The sequence below is a fragment of the Crotalus tigris genome, unplaced genomic scaffold (assembly GCF_016545835.1).
Source record: "Crotalus tigris isolate CLP2741 ecotype Arizona unplaced genomic scaffold, ASM1654583v1 scf7180000018490.839948, whole genome shotgun sequence".
NCBI lineage: Eukaryota > Metazoa > Chordata > Lepidosauria > Squamata > Viperidae > Crotalus > Crotalus tigris.
The window spans coordinates 123,269-142,525 of NW_024097036.1; the positions used below are offsets into that span (position 1 = coordinate 123,269).

The 19,257-nt window shown below is 40.3% G+C and overlaps 1 protein-coding gene across 1 annotated transcript in view; it reads right to left on the bottom strand.

Annotated features, from left to right (window-relative positions):
- TARS1 (threonyl-tRNA synthetase 1) overlaps window positions 1-18,434 on the bottom strand; it is a 28,828-nt gene extending 10,394 nt beyond the window's left edge. The window contains exons 1-11 of the mRNA XM_039353046.1: window positions 18,282-18,434; window positions 15,467-15,550; window positions 13,444-13,634; window positions 11,990-12,113; window positions 11,101-11,222; window positions 9,501-9,618; window positions 8,108-8,172; window positions 7,454-7,532; window positions 6,260-6,406; window positions 4,457-4,555; window positions 1,850-2,016 (exon numbers count right to left, since the gene is read on the bottom strand). Coding sequence (XP_039208980.1) covers window positions 1,850-2,016; window positions 4,457-4,555; window positions 6,260-6,406; window positions 7,454-7,532; window positions 8,108-8,172; window positions 9,501-9,618; window positions 11,101-11,222; window positions 11,990-12,113; window positions 13,444-13,634; window positions 15,467-15,550; window positions 18,282-18,302 — 1,217 coding nt within the window. The 5' untranslated portion in view covers window positions 18,303-18,434. The remainder of the gene's footprint in view (window positions 1-1,849; window positions 2,017-4,456; window positions 4,556-6,259; window positions 6,407-7,453; window positions 7,533-8,107; window positions 8,173-9,500; window positions 9,619-11,100; window positions 11,223-11,989; window positions 12,114-13,443; window positions 13,635-15,466; window positions 15,551-18,281) is intronic.
- Between the last annotated feature and the right edge of the window lie 823 nt (window positions 18,435-19,257).

Sequence of the window (19,257 nt, forward strand, 5' to 3'; positions counted from 1 at the left end):
AGTAGTCATTGTTGACAGATGTAGTGCAGGTAGTCCTCAACTTACAACCATTTTTTTTTTTTTAGCAACAGCATATAAGTGACTTTTGCACACTTATGACAATTGCAGCATCCTCAGGGCCACTGATTCAGGCACTTGGCAACTGGCATGAGTTTATGACAGCTGACCTGTCCTGAGGTCATGTGATCACCATGTGTACTCTTCCCAGCTAGTAAGGGGGGGGGGGGATAGATTCACTGAAAGACCATATGATTCACTTAACTGTAGTGATTCATTTAACAACTACGGCAAAAAAGGTCCTAAAATAGAGCACAACTCACTGGATAACTGTCTTACTTAGCAATGGAAAATTGGGGCTCAATTGTAGTCGTAAATCAAGGTTTATCTGCACTGCACATCATTCCTATGTCATGTAGTAATTGGACAAGGCCTGCAACTACAGGTAGTCCTTGCTTAGCAACCACAATTGGGACTGGGAACTATTGCTAATCAATGTGGTCATTAGTGAGATATGACATGACCACAACATATTTATGACCTCACTTCCGCAGCAGTTGTTAAACAAGACATCATGTCATTACCGCTTAAGATTTTACTGCCAGCTACTCCATTGATTCTATTTGCTGGAAGCCCATTGTGAAGTACACAAACGGTGTTCACATGATTGCAGAATACTGCGATGGCTGTAAATGCCTGTCAGTGGCAAGGTGCCTGAATCTTGAGCAGGTGACCACAGGAACGCTGTAGTGGTCATAAGTGTGAGGACCGGCTGTAAAGTTAATTTACTGTTGTAATTTCAAACCATTGCTAAACAGGGCAGACATTAAGCCAAGTCTTTCTGTAATTTACTTCAGTATTCAGAACAAAATCCTGACCTTTGTTTAAAACCTCCTCTCTTCTTCTCCAAATTCTTCCTTCTTGAATCTCTGCTGTCCTCACTAATCTTACTAACAGATTCTCAAAACGTTAGCTTTATCTTTCCCATCTCTACTATATTGTGTTTGTGGTAATCTATACGCAGATTTACAAACACAAAACTGGGATCTTCCCTTATATTGAGTTTTGCGTTTTCCAAAAGTATTAGACAGAAGGGAAGTAGCTAGCCAAGCACAGCACCAGAGAGGGAGACACAGTACAAGTTTGCCTAAACAGACTTGGGTCAGTTACTAAATTGATTGCAGCCACAGAAATGAAGCATTGCCTTATGGCAGTGATGGCGAACCTTTAAGAGACTGAGTGCCCAAACTGCAACCCAAAACCCACTTATGCATCATCAGTGCCGGGTGGGGGTGGCCCATTGGCTGGGTGTGGCCAATTGGGTGGGCGTGGCTGCAGTGGTAACGGCAGACTGGGTGGGACTAAAATGTTCAATCAATCAATTCCAACTTTGCAAGATCTTTTTTTTCCTGCAAGAAGTTGAAATTGACTGGTTGAACCTTTTTTTTCTTTTTCTTTTTTGCACATGGCAGCGGAAGTCTAAAGCGAAAAGGTTTTATAAAACCCAGGTGAAGACAGCGTGTGTGCCCACAGAAAGGGCTCTGAGTGCCGCCTCTGGCACCCGTGCCATAGGTTCGCCACCACTGCCTTATGGGCTTTGGTGAAAAATATCTGCAAGCATATTCCAAGAATAGGTAATAAATTCTAGACCAGGGGTAAGCAACCTTGGCTCTTTTATGACTCGTGGACTTCAACTCCCAGAATTCCTGAGCCAGCATAGCATAGCTGGCTCAGGAATTCTGGAAGTTGCAGTCCACGAGTCATAAAAGAGCCAAAGTTGCCTACCCCTGTTCTAGACCAAAGCAGAGTAGGAAGGAAAAAAGAACACTAAAAGTTGGCACAAATCTAATACCAGTGTCCAGGACAGTTCATGGGCTTCAGAGCGAAGATCTCCTTTTCCACCTCAAAGGAAAACATATTGTCACTGTAATGCTGCCAATGGCCAGAGGTCACCCAAAGCTTGCTGTTGTAGACGTTTGGAGACACAACTTCTTGGAAGCCTCGTTTCCGATACTCGCTCTGAAAAATCAAATCCAAGAGTCAGAGCCACATTTAGCAGAACGAATCATATACAGGTAGTAAGTTAAGTTACGGTAGTAACCTGGTTGTTAAGTGCATCTGGCTTCCCCCTTGACTTTGCTTATCAGAAGGTCGCAAAAGTTGATCGTATGACCCCGGGACACTCCATTCGTCATAAATATAAGCCAGTTGCCAAGCATCCGAATTTTGATCATGTGACCATGAGGATGCTGCACTGATCACAAGTGTGAAAAATGGTCATAAGTTACTTTTTTCCTTGCTATTGTAACATCACTAAACAAATGAGTTACAAGTCGAGGACTATCTGTGCTTAGTTAAGCCATTTTCTCCTAATCACTGCAGCTACAGTCTTCGTTACCATCAATAATCCATAGTCATTAACATATGAAAGAATTGTGTATTCTTTTATTATGAACAATGAGCCATACTCAGAATTAAAACAAATATACAGGTAGTCCTTGCTTACCAACTATCTCATTTAGCGACCACTTAAAAAAATATTAAAAAATTTTGTGACCAAACCTTTGATTATGCTTGTCATAGCATCCCAGAGTCACATGATTACCATCCACTTGTGTCAGGATAATAATTTAATAGCCAAACAGCTTATGTAAAGATGTAATGGAATGTGGATGATGCAATGATAGGATGATGCAATATTAAGAATGACTCAGCAGGGTCTGGGTCTATGCCTTTAAGAGGCTGAGTATAAAAGGGGAGTTTTTTACTGGAGTTTTTCCTCTCATCTGTTTGACTGCTGTAATTGCTGTGTATTGGAGTTTGCTGTTTCACCACGTGTATGTATTTTATTTCTAGCGTATATTTATATAATATAATATATATAATAATAATAAAGTTGGAAGGGACCTTGGAGGTCGTCTAGTCCAACCCCCCTGCTCAGGCAGGAAACCCTATATCATTTCAGACAAATGGCTGTCCAGTCTCTTCTTAAAAACGTCTAGTGTTGGAGCATTCACCACTTCTGGAGGCAGGTTGTTCCACTGGTTAATTGTTCTAACTGTCAGGAAGTTTCTCCTTAGTTCTAGGTTGCTTCTCCCCTTGATTAGTTTCCATCCATTGCTTTTTGTCCTGCCTTCAGGCGCTTTGGAAAATAGCTTGTCTCCCTCTTCTTTGTGGCAGCCCCTGAGATATTGGAACACTGCTATCATGTCCCCCCTCGTCCTTCTCTTCATTAAACTAGACATACCCAATTCCAGCAGCCGTTCCTTATATGCTTTAGCCTCCAGTTCCCTGATCATCTTTGTTGCTCTTCTCTTTCCTCTTTCTATTTGTAGATATAGTGTAATATAAACCACCATTTAATTACAAACCACTACTACATTTACTCCTGGGTTACCTCAGAACAATAAGACTGTGCATGTTCTGACAGTTTGCTTTCGAACTAGTTTTGTTTTGCTTAAGGGCAAAACGGAAAATCACATCAGAAGCCTGTTGTGGTCACATGATTTTCTGCTTTGTGATTGGAGCACTTAATAATAGAATTGCTACCAGTTGTGCTACCTAAGTTAGGACTTATCTGTACTAGGGTAATCAGGGATGCATTCTTTGATCACATGTCTTTGCTACTGCTAGAGTAAATTTGGCCACAGTGTTAATGCACCAGCTTCACCTCTCTATACTTTTTCTTGCCTACCTCTGAGTTCCTTTATTTCTCCCCACTCTCCCTCCAAACCATTTTTATCACATCTATGCTTTGGATCAGACACAGACCTTCTCAAAAAAAGTTATTCCATGCATGGAATAGTTCATGCACGGAATATTTTGCATATTCATAATAATCACATTCTGACAGCTCAGCAAATATTACCAAGAACAATTAGATAGTTGCCAGCTCTGTTCTATTTATCATCAGGAGTAAGAAAACATGCTGGCTAGGGAATTCTGGAAGTTGAAGTCAACACAACTTCAAGTTGCCACAGTTGAGAAATAGTGGTTTGGCTAGACATTTAATCGGCTCCAAATTAATAGAAATGTATTGAATAAATGAGTGAATTCTATTGGTCACAATTATCAAGATATTAGAGTTGCTTGCCAGAGCACTACAGACTTGTACATTTTGTGACCTATCAAGTCAAATGTCTTCTAGATCAGTTCAGGCTTATGAAATAGCCTAGAAGGATTTTTTTTTCCTGCCTTTGGAAGGAAATACAGGAGGCAACTTATGTTCTTTACCTGTTGAGTGAATTGTGATGTTAGTTTAGCCACAAGTTGAACAGATCTGTTCTATAAATACCTTGACCAAGGTAGCACACTTATCATAAGCCTGTACATTGTGTAGAAACTGTAATGCAGCCAGGGTCATTTCTGCTGCAGCAAGAGGGCACCCAAACTTCTATATGAAGAAGAATTGAAGCAAGGAGTGCTACTGATACCGCAGAGATGAACTGCTATGACTTACCCTGATATATTCTATCAGTGTATTATAGATGTAAGCACCCTTTGGAAGGAAGAAACAGCTACCAGGACTGAGTTCGTGGAAGAAAAATAGTTCTTGATCCTATGGGATTAAAAAAAAAAAAGTTTTCCTATTTATTTCCTTCTCCATACCATAGGTGTACAATTGCTGGAGAATAATCAGATGCATATTCAGATCATGTTTATTGCTTACTTGATAATAAAAGACTCTTGAGTGTCCTACAAACTACTAAAACCAAGTGCATCAGAAATAATAAAATGTAATTAAGGAACAAGTAAAACCACTTCAAATCTCTTAAATCAGAAATAAAGTTGACAGCATCCCCAATACTAACACGCTATGCCCTAAAACCAAGCCTTGCAACCTGATTGAAAGGGGTACAGAGAACCTGCTTCATGCATGATTTCTTTAAAGAATATTCCCTCTCTTTCTCCAAAATCTTCCCCAAAAAGAAGTGAATGGAGACCAGGTAGAAGTTACTCAACACAGCTAGACTGAGAGATGACTTCTTCAGATGGAGATGCATTATGGCTTCCTTCAAAGCTGCAGGCACAACGTCCTCCTTTGAAAGAGCATGCCACACTTCTCGACCCTCCTCCCTGGTTGTCTGAAGCAGCCAGCAGAAGCAAAGAACCACCCCATGTTACTAAAAACCCCTGTTTTAAGCTTAAAAAAAAAATCTCAGATGGTTTTGCAAATGTCACATTAAGGGAAGCCTGATACCCAGGTTTTCCAGGACACACAGCTTTCTGACTGAGAACAGAAAATAAAAAGTAACTTCAAATTATATTCCAACAAAGATGAAGAAAGAGAGCTCACTGCAATTATAAACATTCATGCAAGAAAAATGCATGATATGCATCTTTCCCCCCCCCCTCTGCAATAATCATAATATGCACTCTTGGTTTTATAGAATCTGCCTTCTGATATACTATTATTTTATGTAGCAAAGAAGAATGAGAAATGGGTTTTTTTAAAAAAAATCATGTGCACTATTTGAGCAGGACGCAGTTAAATCTCACTGACTAAAGCAGCGGTTCTCAACCTGTGGGTCGCGACCCCATTTGGGGTTGAACGACCATTTCACGGGGTCGCCAAACAACGCAGTCCGCCATTTTTCCCCCTTTTCCTTAGCTGTGCTACTCCCTTTTATTCTACTGGCTTTTGAAAGCCAATAGAATAGACTCTCTTGACTAGAGTCTAATTCTATTGGCTTTCAAAAGCCAATAGGAATTGTCCAGGCTGTGTCTGCCCTGCTGAGCCCGCCAAAAGTCCCATTCTGCAAACGGTGCTGCAAGTTGTCTGCAGCGAAGGCGAGCTGTCTGGAAGTTTCCACCCCTCCCTGCTGAGCAACTACTAAAAATGTAAGTAAAAGAGGGCCAGGGGTGGGAGGTGGGAGGCTGGTGGGCGCAGGGAGGGTTGCTGGCGTGCGTGGGGCCCAGCGGGTGCCTTACCTCCCTTGGGCTGGTGGTCGGCCTGCGCTGTCTCTGCCGCTTGCCAGCTACGCCTCAGCTGGCACAGGGGGCGGCACCATGCGTGTGCGGCGCTCCCAGGCAGGGAAAGTCCTTGACTTACGACCAGTTGGGTAGTCCTTGACTTACAACCAGTTTAGTCCTTGACTTACAACCGGTTGAGTTGTCCTCTACTTACAACAGGTTGGGGGTCACGGCATTAAAAAGGTTGAGAACCACTGGACTAAAGGCTCTTAACGTATGCAGAGACACAGTGTCTCCTGCAAACCAATCCCAAATTTCTCTTCACAAGTGAATGAGAAATTCCTCTTACCCGTCCAATTTTCCTATGATCCCGGTTCTTTGCCTCTTCTTGAAACTTTTCCCATTCCTTCAGCATTTTTGCATCAGGGAAGGAGATACCATAAACCCTTTGCAAGGTTTCCATATCAGACTTTCCTTCCCAATAAGTAGAAGAATTCTGGAGTTATAGAAAAAATTCAATAACAAATAGTGTTAATACAGAGCAACTTTGAGTAATTACTGACGTTCAAAGGAAACCAATGCTGCATATTCAGTCTATGTTTGAGCAGATGCATTTGTTACAATTCAAAAATAATTTAAGATATCTTATGATGTGCAAATCTAACTCTTAAATAATATTTTGATGGAAGGGAACATGAAGACATGTAAATTAGCGTACAGCAATAAACACAGCTACCAATTCTGAAAGAACCGTGGGATGAGTTGGACAAATATTTTAAAATAAAGTACTGTTTTTTAAATTACAGCTACAATAAACAAAGATGCCAAAGGGGCTCAATTTATTCTCATACAAAACCTGCTGATTTAAATGAAACCAAAGTATTCCCTTCATTTAGAAAGGCTGAGCGCCAAAGAATTGAGGCCTTTGAACTATGGTGCTGGAGAAGACTTCTGCGAGTCCCTTGGACTGCAAGGCGTTCAAACCGGTCAGTCCTAGAAGAGATCAACCCCGACTGCTCTTTAGAAGGCCAGATTCTGAAGTTGAAACTCAAATACTTTGGCCACCTAATGAGAAGGAAGGACTCACTGGAGAAGGGCCTAATGCTGGGAAAGATTGATGGCAATAGAAGAAGGGGACGACAGAGAATGAGATGGCTGGATGGAGTCACTGAAGCAGTAGGTGTGAATTTAAATGGACTCCAGAAGATGGTAGAGGACAGGAAGGCCTGGAGGAACGTTGTCCATGGGGTCGCGATGGGTCGGACACGACTTCGCAGTTAACAACAACAACAACAAAGTATTCCCAGGTGTTCTAACAGTTTAATTGTTCTTCTTCATTTCAATAAGAGAGACAGAACTTCTAAAAACATTTTTGCACTGCGGTGATTTCAAACTAAATGCCAGTGATTTTACTAAGTTTAAATCAATACATCTTTCCATGTAAATGGAGTTTTGACTCCAACCAGATAAATTGCCCCGAAGCTCTTGTCATGAGAATCTAGCCACATATATTATAATCACAGGATGAAATTTAATTTCTTACCTTATGTATTTTTAAGGCTTTTATTTTCCCAGTATGTCTGACGTGGGGACCTCTACAAAGATCAATCAAAGGGCCACACCTACAAGATAATGAGATGGTTCAGTTGCTTAAAACAGTGTCATAAACACTGAATTATTTTTATTAAAAGGAAAGTAAATGTGCAGCAATCAGCCTCTAATAGTATCAAGACTGACATTTTTATAAACTAAAACAGTAGATTGCTGCAGATCAGGGTTTTCTTTGGAAATGTGCCCTCCTGCCCACAAAACAGAGAAAGGTAAATGGTCAGACAATATCTTGAGGGATTACAGCAGGGTTTCTCAATAGCTTTAAGACATGTAGACTTCAAACTTCAGAATTCCCATGGATAGATGGCTGTGGAATTCTGGGAGTTGAAGTCCACACATCTTAAAGTTACCATGATTGCAAAATATCGGATTAAGGTATGTAATGGAGATAAATAGTTTCAATTGGCCATATTCTATATTTTGGTGTTGTGACTGGCTAGACAACTCCATACTAGGTATTTTGTGAAAGGGCCTATAACATACTCTCCAAATTACAAGTGGGATAATTTCATCTAAAACTGAGGACTCTACAGTTAGTAATAGAAAATGCAGGCTAGGCTAGATGGATTTTTGCCTTTTGTTTTACCTGTATACAGTCGTAGTTGGAGTGGTGACTTTTTCATTTAAGATCCGACACTTGAATTTATTGTACTGTTTGAAAAGACAATTTAAAAAATATATAAAATCAATGTTAATTTTAAGATACAATTTCTTGTGCCTGTAATTTGATGTTGAAACAAACATTATTCTATTTACCCGTAAGAAACGTATCTCTCTATTCTTTGAAAAAATAGCCTAATGAAGGCTAGCTCTTCATGCATCTGTGCTTCCCATAAAACTTCCACTATGAATTTAATCATGCATTTCTTCTTCATATTAAGGTATTCCAAAGGCTGGAAAACCATCAAGATTAATGTCTCAGAATCCTATGAGACAGCATTACAGGGGTAGTCCTCATACCACTGTAATGGAGCCTGTCAATTATGGTCCTTTGTCGTAACAAACATAAAGAGGGTTTTTGCTATAGTTTGCTATGAGTTTTGCTAAAAACTGGAGGCGCTGGTTTTCAGCAAAATTATCATATAGCATGGTCACATGACTGTAGGACATTGAAAAGCAGTTGTAAATGCAGCCATATTGCAAATGCCCAAAGTTCGGTCACATGACTACAGAGGAAACCTGACAATCCAAATGTCAAATCCAGGTCATAAGTCCCCCTTTTTGGGTTGATCATAACTTTAAAAAGTTGCTAAGCATGCTGCTATCCAGCTAGTTGCAACTATCAAACTAGGAGGTTGTAAGCAATAATTGCTGTCCAAAGTTTCCTAGTGCAAGTCATTTCAGAACTCTGGAATTGAAGGGAATGTACATACATGTACATACAATACCACACAGTAGTGATGCATAGAGGAGGTTCATTAAGGGGAAAGTTCACTAAAAGGAAAGACTGAATTCTGACCGTTATTTCCCACTTAGATCTCTGCAACTTTCTTGTAAAAACAAGTCCTGTGTTTATATTTAATTTCAAAGCATCAAGCCATTCAAGGTCTGCAAGGTGAGGTTTCTATATTTGATGGGAAAGGAGGATTCAGAAGCCAGTAAAGCAGGGTTTTCCAACCCTTGGCAACTTTAAGACACATGGCCTTCAACCCCATGACTGGGTGGAGAATTCTGGGAGTTGAAGTCCACACATTTTAAAGTTGCCCAGGTTGGAAAACCTGCAATAAAGGCAGGCCTATTTTGCAGACATGACATCCCACATTCAACATGATGTCTGAATAACTGAAAGCATGTAATAGTTTAAACAGAGAAAAATAATGGATTCAACTGGCCCCTGGTGACACTCAAAGTTACAAAAACTGGCATGCTAAAGACATCAACTGAATCAGAAAAAGCAGTCAAAATATGTCATACAATTAGAGAGGTTGTTGCAAAAATACTCCTGTAGTAAGTAAATGAGAGCATATTTTAGTGTCTACCTTAAACATTTCAAGTAAAGTTTCCTTCTTAATTTCTAGTCGCTCAAAAAGTTGTTTCTCTTTCATGATTTTCTTGCACAAGGCTTCAATGGCAGGGAAGTCATTGCTAGAGACACCCCTAAAACAAAGATGTATCAATATCAATTGTATTTATTGTTGTGTGACTTTTTTCTTTTTTGCTTCTTATACAATCATCACTGAAAGCAAACTGCCAGATCAAGAGGGTTGCCTTCTCCTACGGCTCCCAGCCTCCTCCGCCATTTGCACAGAGAGACAGAGAGAGGCACTTGCGTTTCCCTTCTCCGTGTGTGTGTGTGTGTGTGTGTGTGTAAAAAAGAGAATGGCCTCACGCTGTTCTCCGACAAGCTGACAAGCTTATTGGGCAGGGCTCCTGCCTTTGCTGCATCTCCACAGGAAGCAGGAAGCAGCAGAAGGCAGCAGCTCAAGCAGCAGCTCCCTCTCTCCCTCTCTCCCTCCCTCCCCCCCCCCTCTCTCTCTCTCTCACACACACACACACACACACACACACACTTTTATTTAACTTAGTGGGGGAAGAGGACTGGCAGACCAAGGGCAGGAGAGAGCCAGCCCAATAAGAATGTGTATGAACTTGTCGGAGAACAGCATGAAGCCAGCTTGCCAGGCGAGCAGAGGATCGGAGAGGGGGAGAGAGAGAGGGAGGGAGGGGGAGAGAGGGAGGGAGGGAGGGAGGGAGGGAGGGAGGGGGAGAGAGGGAGGGAGGGAGAGAAAGAGAGAGAGAGAGAGAGAGAGAGAACTCATGCACAGCAGCCTCTATTTCTTTTTAATTAAACTCTTCAATCAAGCCCTCCCTGCCCTACATCAACAAAGGAAGTACAAAGAAAGTCATATAAGTTTGGGAACCTCCACCATCAAAGCGACAGAGTATATTTTATTTTAAATCTTGTACAGGCAGCATCTGGAGAAAAACCAGAAACAATAAACTTTGCAGATAAAAGATTTATAACCATTTGTAGGAACAGAAATCCTTGTTAAACATCCTACGCAGAAAAACACTCAGTCATCAAAAAGATGCAGAGATAAACCCACAGCAGTTTAAGGAATATCCTTATAAGAAAGACACAAAAAGCATGTGAGTTGCTAAGTTTTTCTAAAGATTTGCATAGGTGAATCTGAAGAAGTCATGTTGGAAGCCTATACCGGTAGTCCTTGACTTGCAATCATTTACTTAGTGACCACCTGAAGTTACAACAATGCTGAAAAATTACTGACAACTGGTCGTCTCACTTACTACCAACAGTATCCCTACAGTCGTGATCGTGATTCGGGTGCTTGGCAACGGTCACACCCATTATCAATAGTTGCAGAGTCCTGCAGTCATGTGATCGCCACCTACAAGCTTCCCAGATGGCTTCCAACAAGCAAAGTTAATGGGGAAAATGGCAAGGAAAGTCACAAGTCTCAGTCATGCGACGTCTCAATGAAAACCCACATTGCTTATCAATAAATTATATTCTCTATTGTGGTCGTAAGTCAAGGACTACTTGTCATTACATCCTAATCTCATTCAGCCAGGAGAACAAACACCACATACACAAACATATACATATAGAAAGCTTACCCCTCATCAAGGAACATATCATAGTAAAATCCATTCTCTATTGGTGGGCCGTAACATAAGCAACCACCATATATTCTTTCCATGGCTTCACCCATTATGTGAGCACTAGAATGCCAGTATACCTAACAGGAGGAAAAAGACAGAGAGAGCAGATCAGACCTGTATTTGTAGACTCAAATGAATGCTATGCAGTCAAATTTAAGTCCCTACTATCCTGAGACATTCATGAATTCTCAGACTCTAGTATAGTTTAATGTTAATCTTACATCTAAGAATTATCATGTTGATATTTACTTGGTTATAAGCCACCTAGAGTCGCCTCTAAGTGAGATGGATGGCATATAAATGTATTAAATAAATAAGCAGTATAAATCAGTGTTTCTCATCTTCAGCAACTTTAAGATGTGTAGATTTCAACTTCCAGAATTCCTCAGACAGCATGAGTTGGAGTTGAAGTCCACATACCTTGAGGTTGCCAAAAGTGAGAAACACTGGTATGAACCTTAACACAGATTATTCTCATTGACAAAAAAACAACAACAAAGAAAACATGAAAACCCCTGGCCAATTATGCCCACCAAATGATAACCTTTCCTTCTGTACACTTTAATAACCTCCAAAGTTTTCTTTCCTATTTGTACTACAAACATTGATATATTGTTTATTTACTATATAGTCTGCTTTCAATCAAGTTTGAGGCTTGACTCAATATATTAAAATCAATCTTTGGGGGAGACCACACAAATAGATGGCCATATAGAAGTACATCCTGGAAGATTCTCTATCCAAGCACTCATTAGTTAGCTTAGCTTCCAATCTTGGATGGGCTAGCCAGATGCTCCCACTTGCTGAGGCTGTTCCTTTTAACACAACTGAATTGATAACTTACTGCTTGAGCTTCATCATCATCAAACTTAAGTAATTCCAAGGTACAATCTCTCTCTAGAGGACGGTCAAGATCCCACACCACTTTATCCACTCGAGCAATGACAGTGTTGTCGGCCAAACCTTGACTAAAAGCACAAAACAGTAGTTGTGTAAGCTGTTGGTACACATTGACACATTTTTTTTATTGCTTGTTTATTCTCAGTGGAAACAGAAAAAAAAATCCTCAAACACATTTTCATGATATAAATATTATTTTACAAGGTGCCATAATCTGATGCCAGGGAATTATTTATGTGTATGTTTGTGTGTATCTTTTGCTAGTACAAAGGTATTTCCAGAACATACGAGACAAATTTTGAAAATTTATTCAAACTCATCCTGAATAATAAGTATATTATTTAGAATTTATCAGAACAGGACTGCTCATCTCATTGGATGTCACAAACATGCAAGGCGAGAAATGGCAACAAACTTGTCTATAAAAACTAGCCAACACTTCTGTGAAAAATACCGTATATGCCGGCGTGTAAGGCGATTTCCGCAAGTGCTAAAATCGGCGCCAAAGACGGGGGGTCGTCTTATACGCCAAGTTGTCTTATACGCCAGAAATACTGGTAGTTTCCGTTCTAGGAATGCGGCTCGGTGACAAAGACGGGGGTTGTCTTATACACCGGGTCGCCTTGTACGCCGGCATATACGGTACTGAGATAATGCTTTGAACAAGAAAACATTAGAAAGCTTTTTACAAGGTCCAGGGACATCTAGAGCAGGTAGGAGTGTCCCTTTTGTTCTATTTCTCTGATGAATTATTTTAAAGGCTAAGTTTTTGACAACTTTTTAAAATCATAACATTTCCTAAAATATGATAATGAATAGCCCCGAAAGAGAAAAACGTGATAAGTAAATTCTACTGAGACTCTACATTGGCTATGTGTCTGATTTCAGATTAAATTCGAAAGGACGTTAACTAATGTTAAAGTAGAAAATAAAGTACACAAACACAAAGCAACATTTGGACTATATATTTCTTTCTTTTTTTTTTTGGCAACACCTAATTCACAAGCTTGCTGTCACACTTCTGATCTCTTCAAAACAGTAACATCAGAAATGTCCACATGGCATTTACAAGATCAGAAAACAATATAGCTAGATTTTTTTTAATTACATAATTGTCCTATTTAAATGTTTTTTCCTCAAAATATTTTCCCTGAGCTGTACAAAGTAGCACAGAATACATAGTCCTTGTATTAAAATCGCATCACTGTGTTACAGTTAAATAAAAAATATTAACATCCGTTTATTCCCGTGCAACATGTAGGGAAAGTCATTAAGATACAGAAAAATGGGGTGCTGTAAAGAATGACAGAGAAGAACATGGCTAGCACATGATTAAAAATTAAATGCACGCATCTATGAACGATAAATGTAAAATGAATTTTCTAAAGGTAAATATACCTGATTCCACAGGCAATTTGGTATGGTGTAGTCTTCCAGGATTCAGCATCAATTTCTTTGCCATCAGGTAAGGTAACTTTAATGGGTTGGCTTTCTTTAGCAGCTCGTTCTGCCAGAAGAGCATCATGTTCTGCTTTCAGTTTATGGTACATTTCCAAACGTTGGTTAATATAGTCGGGCCATGGACTAAGCTGCATGTGATCAAGAAAGGTAAAGAAAAATGAATATCATGGAGCCTACCTTTATTAAGTATGTCAGTTCCCCATATCTTTTTTATTCATGGCAGTCTAAAGAACTTCATATAACAATAAAGGAGAACATTTGTAGCTCTCGGTTGCAATGAGGGGGTCCCTGGTGCTGTCTGAGCTTGGTTTTTTTCTTGCAGACATTTTATTACCAAACTAGGTAACATCATCAGTGCATTTAGAGCTTGGGTAATGAAACATCTGCGAGAAAACAACCAAGCTCAGAGAGCACCAAGGACACCTCAATTTTATATATCCCTCTTCCCAAAAAAAGGAGAACTATCAGCAAATTTGAAGGAAATCTTGAGGTTTATGATGCTGGTCTACGACCATAAAATAATTTGATTTGAAATTTACAAAACTTCCAAGAAGAAATAAACCTCAAAATGATTCCTCCCTACACCCCCAAAGATCTAGAATGACTAATCGTGTCACTGAATGCAGGAAACACAAAATGCTGAAGGATTCTTAAAAGAGAACTGAAGAAAGTGGTGGGTGATTAGAGCAGAAACACCCTAATGAGCAATTTCTCCATAATGATCTCATGCATTATGAGTAAAATATTTCAAAAGTGTTAAATGCACTAAAGACATTGAGTAGTACTATGAATATTACTTCTATTCCCCAAAGCAGCCATTCTTTGTGGCAAACACCTCCATCAGTTAGAAATCTTTGAAATACTACAATCACACATTGAGTTAGAATTAACTGTTTTAACTAAATAAATCTTCTGTATTTATAAGCATGAATTGCTAAGTAGCAAATACTGGGAGAAGTATTGAATCTGTGTTCACTATGTCTATGTTTCCCAAAGATATTCAGTCATCTAAAGATGGAAGCAAACTTTGGGACTTATTGTTTTGACCCAAGAAGTTTGTTTTCATGTCTTATCTAATAACCTTCCAGATACATATTTAGAAAAAGAAAGGATCTGCATATTTCCTTGCAGTGTCCAGCACATTCAATTAAGTCACCTTTCAAAGCTATACCTATAGATATATACTAATGTTTATGTATTTAAAAAAAATACATGAACAGCCCTGTAGAAATTAAGGCATCAAGACCTAATTATGTACAGGTAGTTGTCATTTAGTGGCTGCCTTGTTTAGCAACCATTTGCAGTTACAGCAGTGATCACAAAGTAACTTTGCAATCAGTCCTTGAATTGGGACCTTTACGGATCTGTAAAACAAAGGAAACCTGAAGTAAGATCATAAGCATAGTTGCTTTGCTTAATGACCAAGCTACCAGTCCCAACTGTGGTTGCTAAACCAAGACTATCTGTACAGGTATTTTCTTGTAAGTTTCCTAAGATAAGTTGAGGCAGTTATGATTGGGGAAGGGAGGAAGAAAGTAGAAGGAGAAATTAATTACTTGTTTGTTTTTTATTGTTTTGAATTTAAGACAAAATCAAAAGCAGGAAAAGTAGATGTGTAAGTATAATATTTACTGAATTCAGGACATTTAATTTCCTAATAAGCATATTCAAGGTGCAAATGTCCCTAGGGTGCTTTTTCAAGAGGCAACTGGACTTTCTTATTTTTCTTTGAAGACGTTTCGCTTCTTATCCAAGAAGCATCTTCAGCTCAAGAACTGAAGAAGCTTCTTGAATGAGAAGCGAAACGTCTTCAAAGAAAAAGAAGTCCAGGTGCCTCTTGAAAAAAGCACCTTTGGGACAACCATGACCTGGATGACTGAGAATCTCCATAGACGTCAAGGTGCAAATATAAGTGACAGTATAATATTTCATGCATGCATTAAATAAGGTTGAGATGAACCTCAGAGCGACTGCTGTCATTAGTTCCTTCCATGTTTTTCTTCTCTCCAGGAACTTTCTTCTTCTTCTCCTTTCCAACAAGAATCTAAAAGAACGAATGAAAGTGATCAAGCCACATCATTCAAAGTGTTTATAAATCAGTATCTTGTTAAAAACACTAAGAACTTCAAGGAATTTTTTTACGAATGAAATGAGCAGTACCAGTGCATGTAAACTAAAATCTTAGCTATTTTCATTAGCTAGGGACAGCTATCTTAATAAATCAAAAGAAAAGATACACATTACAGATATGTATGTGTAGTTCTCACTTTTAAGAAGTCCAAGAAAGTATCCAAGTTAATTCTAATCATGGTATCAGTCAGAAACTCATGTAGAAAAACATTTTGTATATTGAAGTAAATCTCAGTAATAAATCTGACATGCTTAGGGATTTGAGGGTTAAATTGTGTCCTGATTTTTTTTTATAACCTCACATACACATTACTAGAATGATATCTCAACTATCATATTTGAATTTCCCTCATTCCAACATACATAAAAGAATATCTAGAGATGGGTCTTGAAATCCTTTGAGTATTTAAGGTGATGTAAATGAGATTTAGATTAATTTAACTCTGAGCCTAAGTATAAAAATGGCCAGTTTTGGAGGTATGTGTTGGGTTATACCAGTGATGGCGAACCTTTTAGAGACCGAGTGCCCAAACTGCAACCCAAAAGCCACTTATGTGTCGTCCGGTGCTGGTTGGGCGTGGCCCATTGGGTGGGTGTGGCCCATTGGGTGGGCGTGGCCCATATGGTGGGCGTGGCTGCGGTGGTAACGGCAGACTGGTTGGGACTAAAAAGTTCAATCAATCAATTCCAACTTTGCAAGATCTTTTTTTTCCCGCGAGAAGTTAAAATTGATTGATTGATTGAACCTTTCTTTTTTGCACATGGTGGTAAAGGCCTAAAGCGAAAAGGTTTTATAAAACCCAGCTGAAGGCCTAAGACTGGGGCGACGACGCGTGTGCCCAGAGAGGGCTCTGCGTGCCACCTGTGGCACGCGTGCCATAGGTTTACCACCACGGGGTTATACCATACTTTAGAGTAATGTATTTCTGACAATAGATGGGGAATTGGGAGGCAAACCCCGTTGCTTTTGTATATGTGTGTGCAGCATCAACACATATACAAAAGGGATAGAGAGGCTGTATCTCAATGTTCACTCTGATTGAGATTGCAGATTTAGGCATCTCAAAGTCAAAATAATGTAAAATAAAGAAAGATATGGAAGTGAAATAGCCCCCAAAGAGGAAGAATAGGAGTAGACCAGTTATGATACTGCAATAAGCTAGGCCAGGGGTAGGCAACCTTGGCTCTTTTATGACTCGTGGACTTCAACTCCCAGAATTCCTGAGCCAGCTGGCTCAGGAATTCTGGGAGTTGAAGTCCACGAGTCATAAAAGAGCCAAGGTTGCCTACCCCTGAACTAGGCTAAGGAGAACTGAAACTACTGCAGAACTAGTCTTGATGTCTCCAACTTCATACAAAGGGAACAGGAAGTTATTGAAAGTGATAACAAAAGCTGGGTTGAAAATATTTTGCAATTCAGCTAATGAATTTTAGATAAAAATCAACACGAATAGATGTTGCAACTTTTCTACTGAACATGAATAATCAAGTCCAACACAATTAGAAATAAATTCTATGACTTATCTGGCAGGATGACAGGAGAGTGGCTCTATTTTTAGCCACCTCTTTAATATTTCTACTATTAAAAACTGGAAGTTATATTTGAATGACGTAGGAGATGGGATATAATTCTGACCCTGATTTACATGTCATATTTCTATCCTGGAACAATCACAGCTTGAAAACCACAGTTAATTCTCATTTTCGGATGTCATTGTGATTTAAACAAGGAAGAGGAGGAGGGGGAGGAGGAAGATCAGCTTATTACCATTCATGTTTTAAACCATCTGAGTTACTGTAATATATTTAGCATTGCCTAAAATAGCAATTAAAACAACTCTCAATTTGGTCCAGATTCATTAGCAGCATCTAAAATTCCTGAATTAGTATAAATAAAATATTGACATATGTTTCAGATTATTCTAATCAGAATAAGGAAATATATGTTGCATTGAGATACAATCTGGTCACCAGGGAAATGTGTACACAATAAGTGACCACAGGATTTCCCCAAAAGCTCTCCACCCATCATCCATCCTCCAAGAAGAGAAAATGAAAGTAGGAATCATTTCATAGGAAGAAAAACCATAAAATAAAATAAAAATAAAATTCCTTTCCTTCGATTTCAATCATTTGAAATGCTGCTTGTCACTTTTAAAATCCTAATAATAGTAATAATAATAATAGTAATAGTAATAATATACATAAGATACCTAAAAGGCTCAACACCCATCATCCGGGAAGAGAAAACAAAAGTAATGTTAAGAATTAAACTCAAAGGAGAAAAATAAAATAACATTTATTTCAATCGGTCTCATTTAGATGTGGATTTCAGTAGGCCAGTCCCCATTGCGGGATCTACCAACCTGCCCTACCTGCCTGGTCCTTGAGCAGCCCTATCGGAGTTGTAATCCAGCACACTGAGAGGTCAGGACCCAGGGGACACAACAAGGGAGGGCGAAGGGGCAAAGCGATCCTAGAAAAAGTAGCGCCGCCCGGCCGCTTTACCCCAACCGGCCGGGACGCCTCTTGGACAGCCGGCGCGCCCTGGAAACCCAAACGAGGCCGACCACGGGCAGCCCCGAAAGGAGCCGGGGAAGCGAAGCTGGGCCGGGAAAAGACACTCAAGAGCTGCAGCTGCTTACCTGCTGCTCGGCCGCCTCCATCCCTCCGTCCACAAAATGAGCCGCTGCCACTGTCAAGCGCGCCCGGGAAGCAGCAAGGAAGCGCTGCTCGCTTGGCTGATGCAACGCGGTGCGCCGGATTGCGCGCAGCTCTCCGCCCCTCGGCGCCCGAGAGGGACGGCCCTGCCTGGGCGGAGCTTCGGGCAGTGCATGGCCGGCGCCGGGTGGAGGGGACCGGCGGTAACCCGGGGCTCGCCTGGAGGGTCCCCTGTGGATCCCCGCCTTGTGGCGCCCTCCCGCTGGGTAGGAATGGCGTTCCCAGGATCCGCGGGCCGGCAAGCGCTTTTGTGGGTTGCGCTTCTGCGGGCGCCCGGTTGGGTCTTGTCCTCGTTGAAGATTGAGAATCGGCCAACGAGCCAACTGCAGAGAGCGAAAAGTGCAGTGTGGAAACTGGTTGTGTGTCCTAATAAATCTCTGCCAAAGCAAATCAGCTTTACAGTACCTGGAAGTAAGCAGTTCTAAATTAAGTGAGTAGGCTTCCGGGATTGCCTCATTAATGGTTAACACAGTTCTGATTTATTCTGGTGTTGTTTTTTTTAACCATGCTGCACTGATTTCTAAACAGGTGAGTATAGGTAGTCCTTGACTTACGACCTCGATAGAACCCCAATTTTTTGTTGCTAAACAAGACGTTCGTTAAGTGAACTTTCAAAATAACGGCAATGAATTATGCATATACACTATAATTTTGAAAACCCAAGTTTTCGCACCCCCTGGAATGTCGTCTCACATCCCCAGGGGGTGCAAGCACCCCTGGTTGGGAACCCCTGGTTTAGATGGATAGAAAGGGCTGTTCAATCTTGCCCCACAAGATGCAGCAGAGAGTTTGTTTTCTATCTGTCATTGCCTCCATCTAGTGGCCACTGGAAGTTTTGCAGTCCACAACATATATAACAGGATTAGGATTCCCAATAAGATTTATGGACTTCAATTCCCA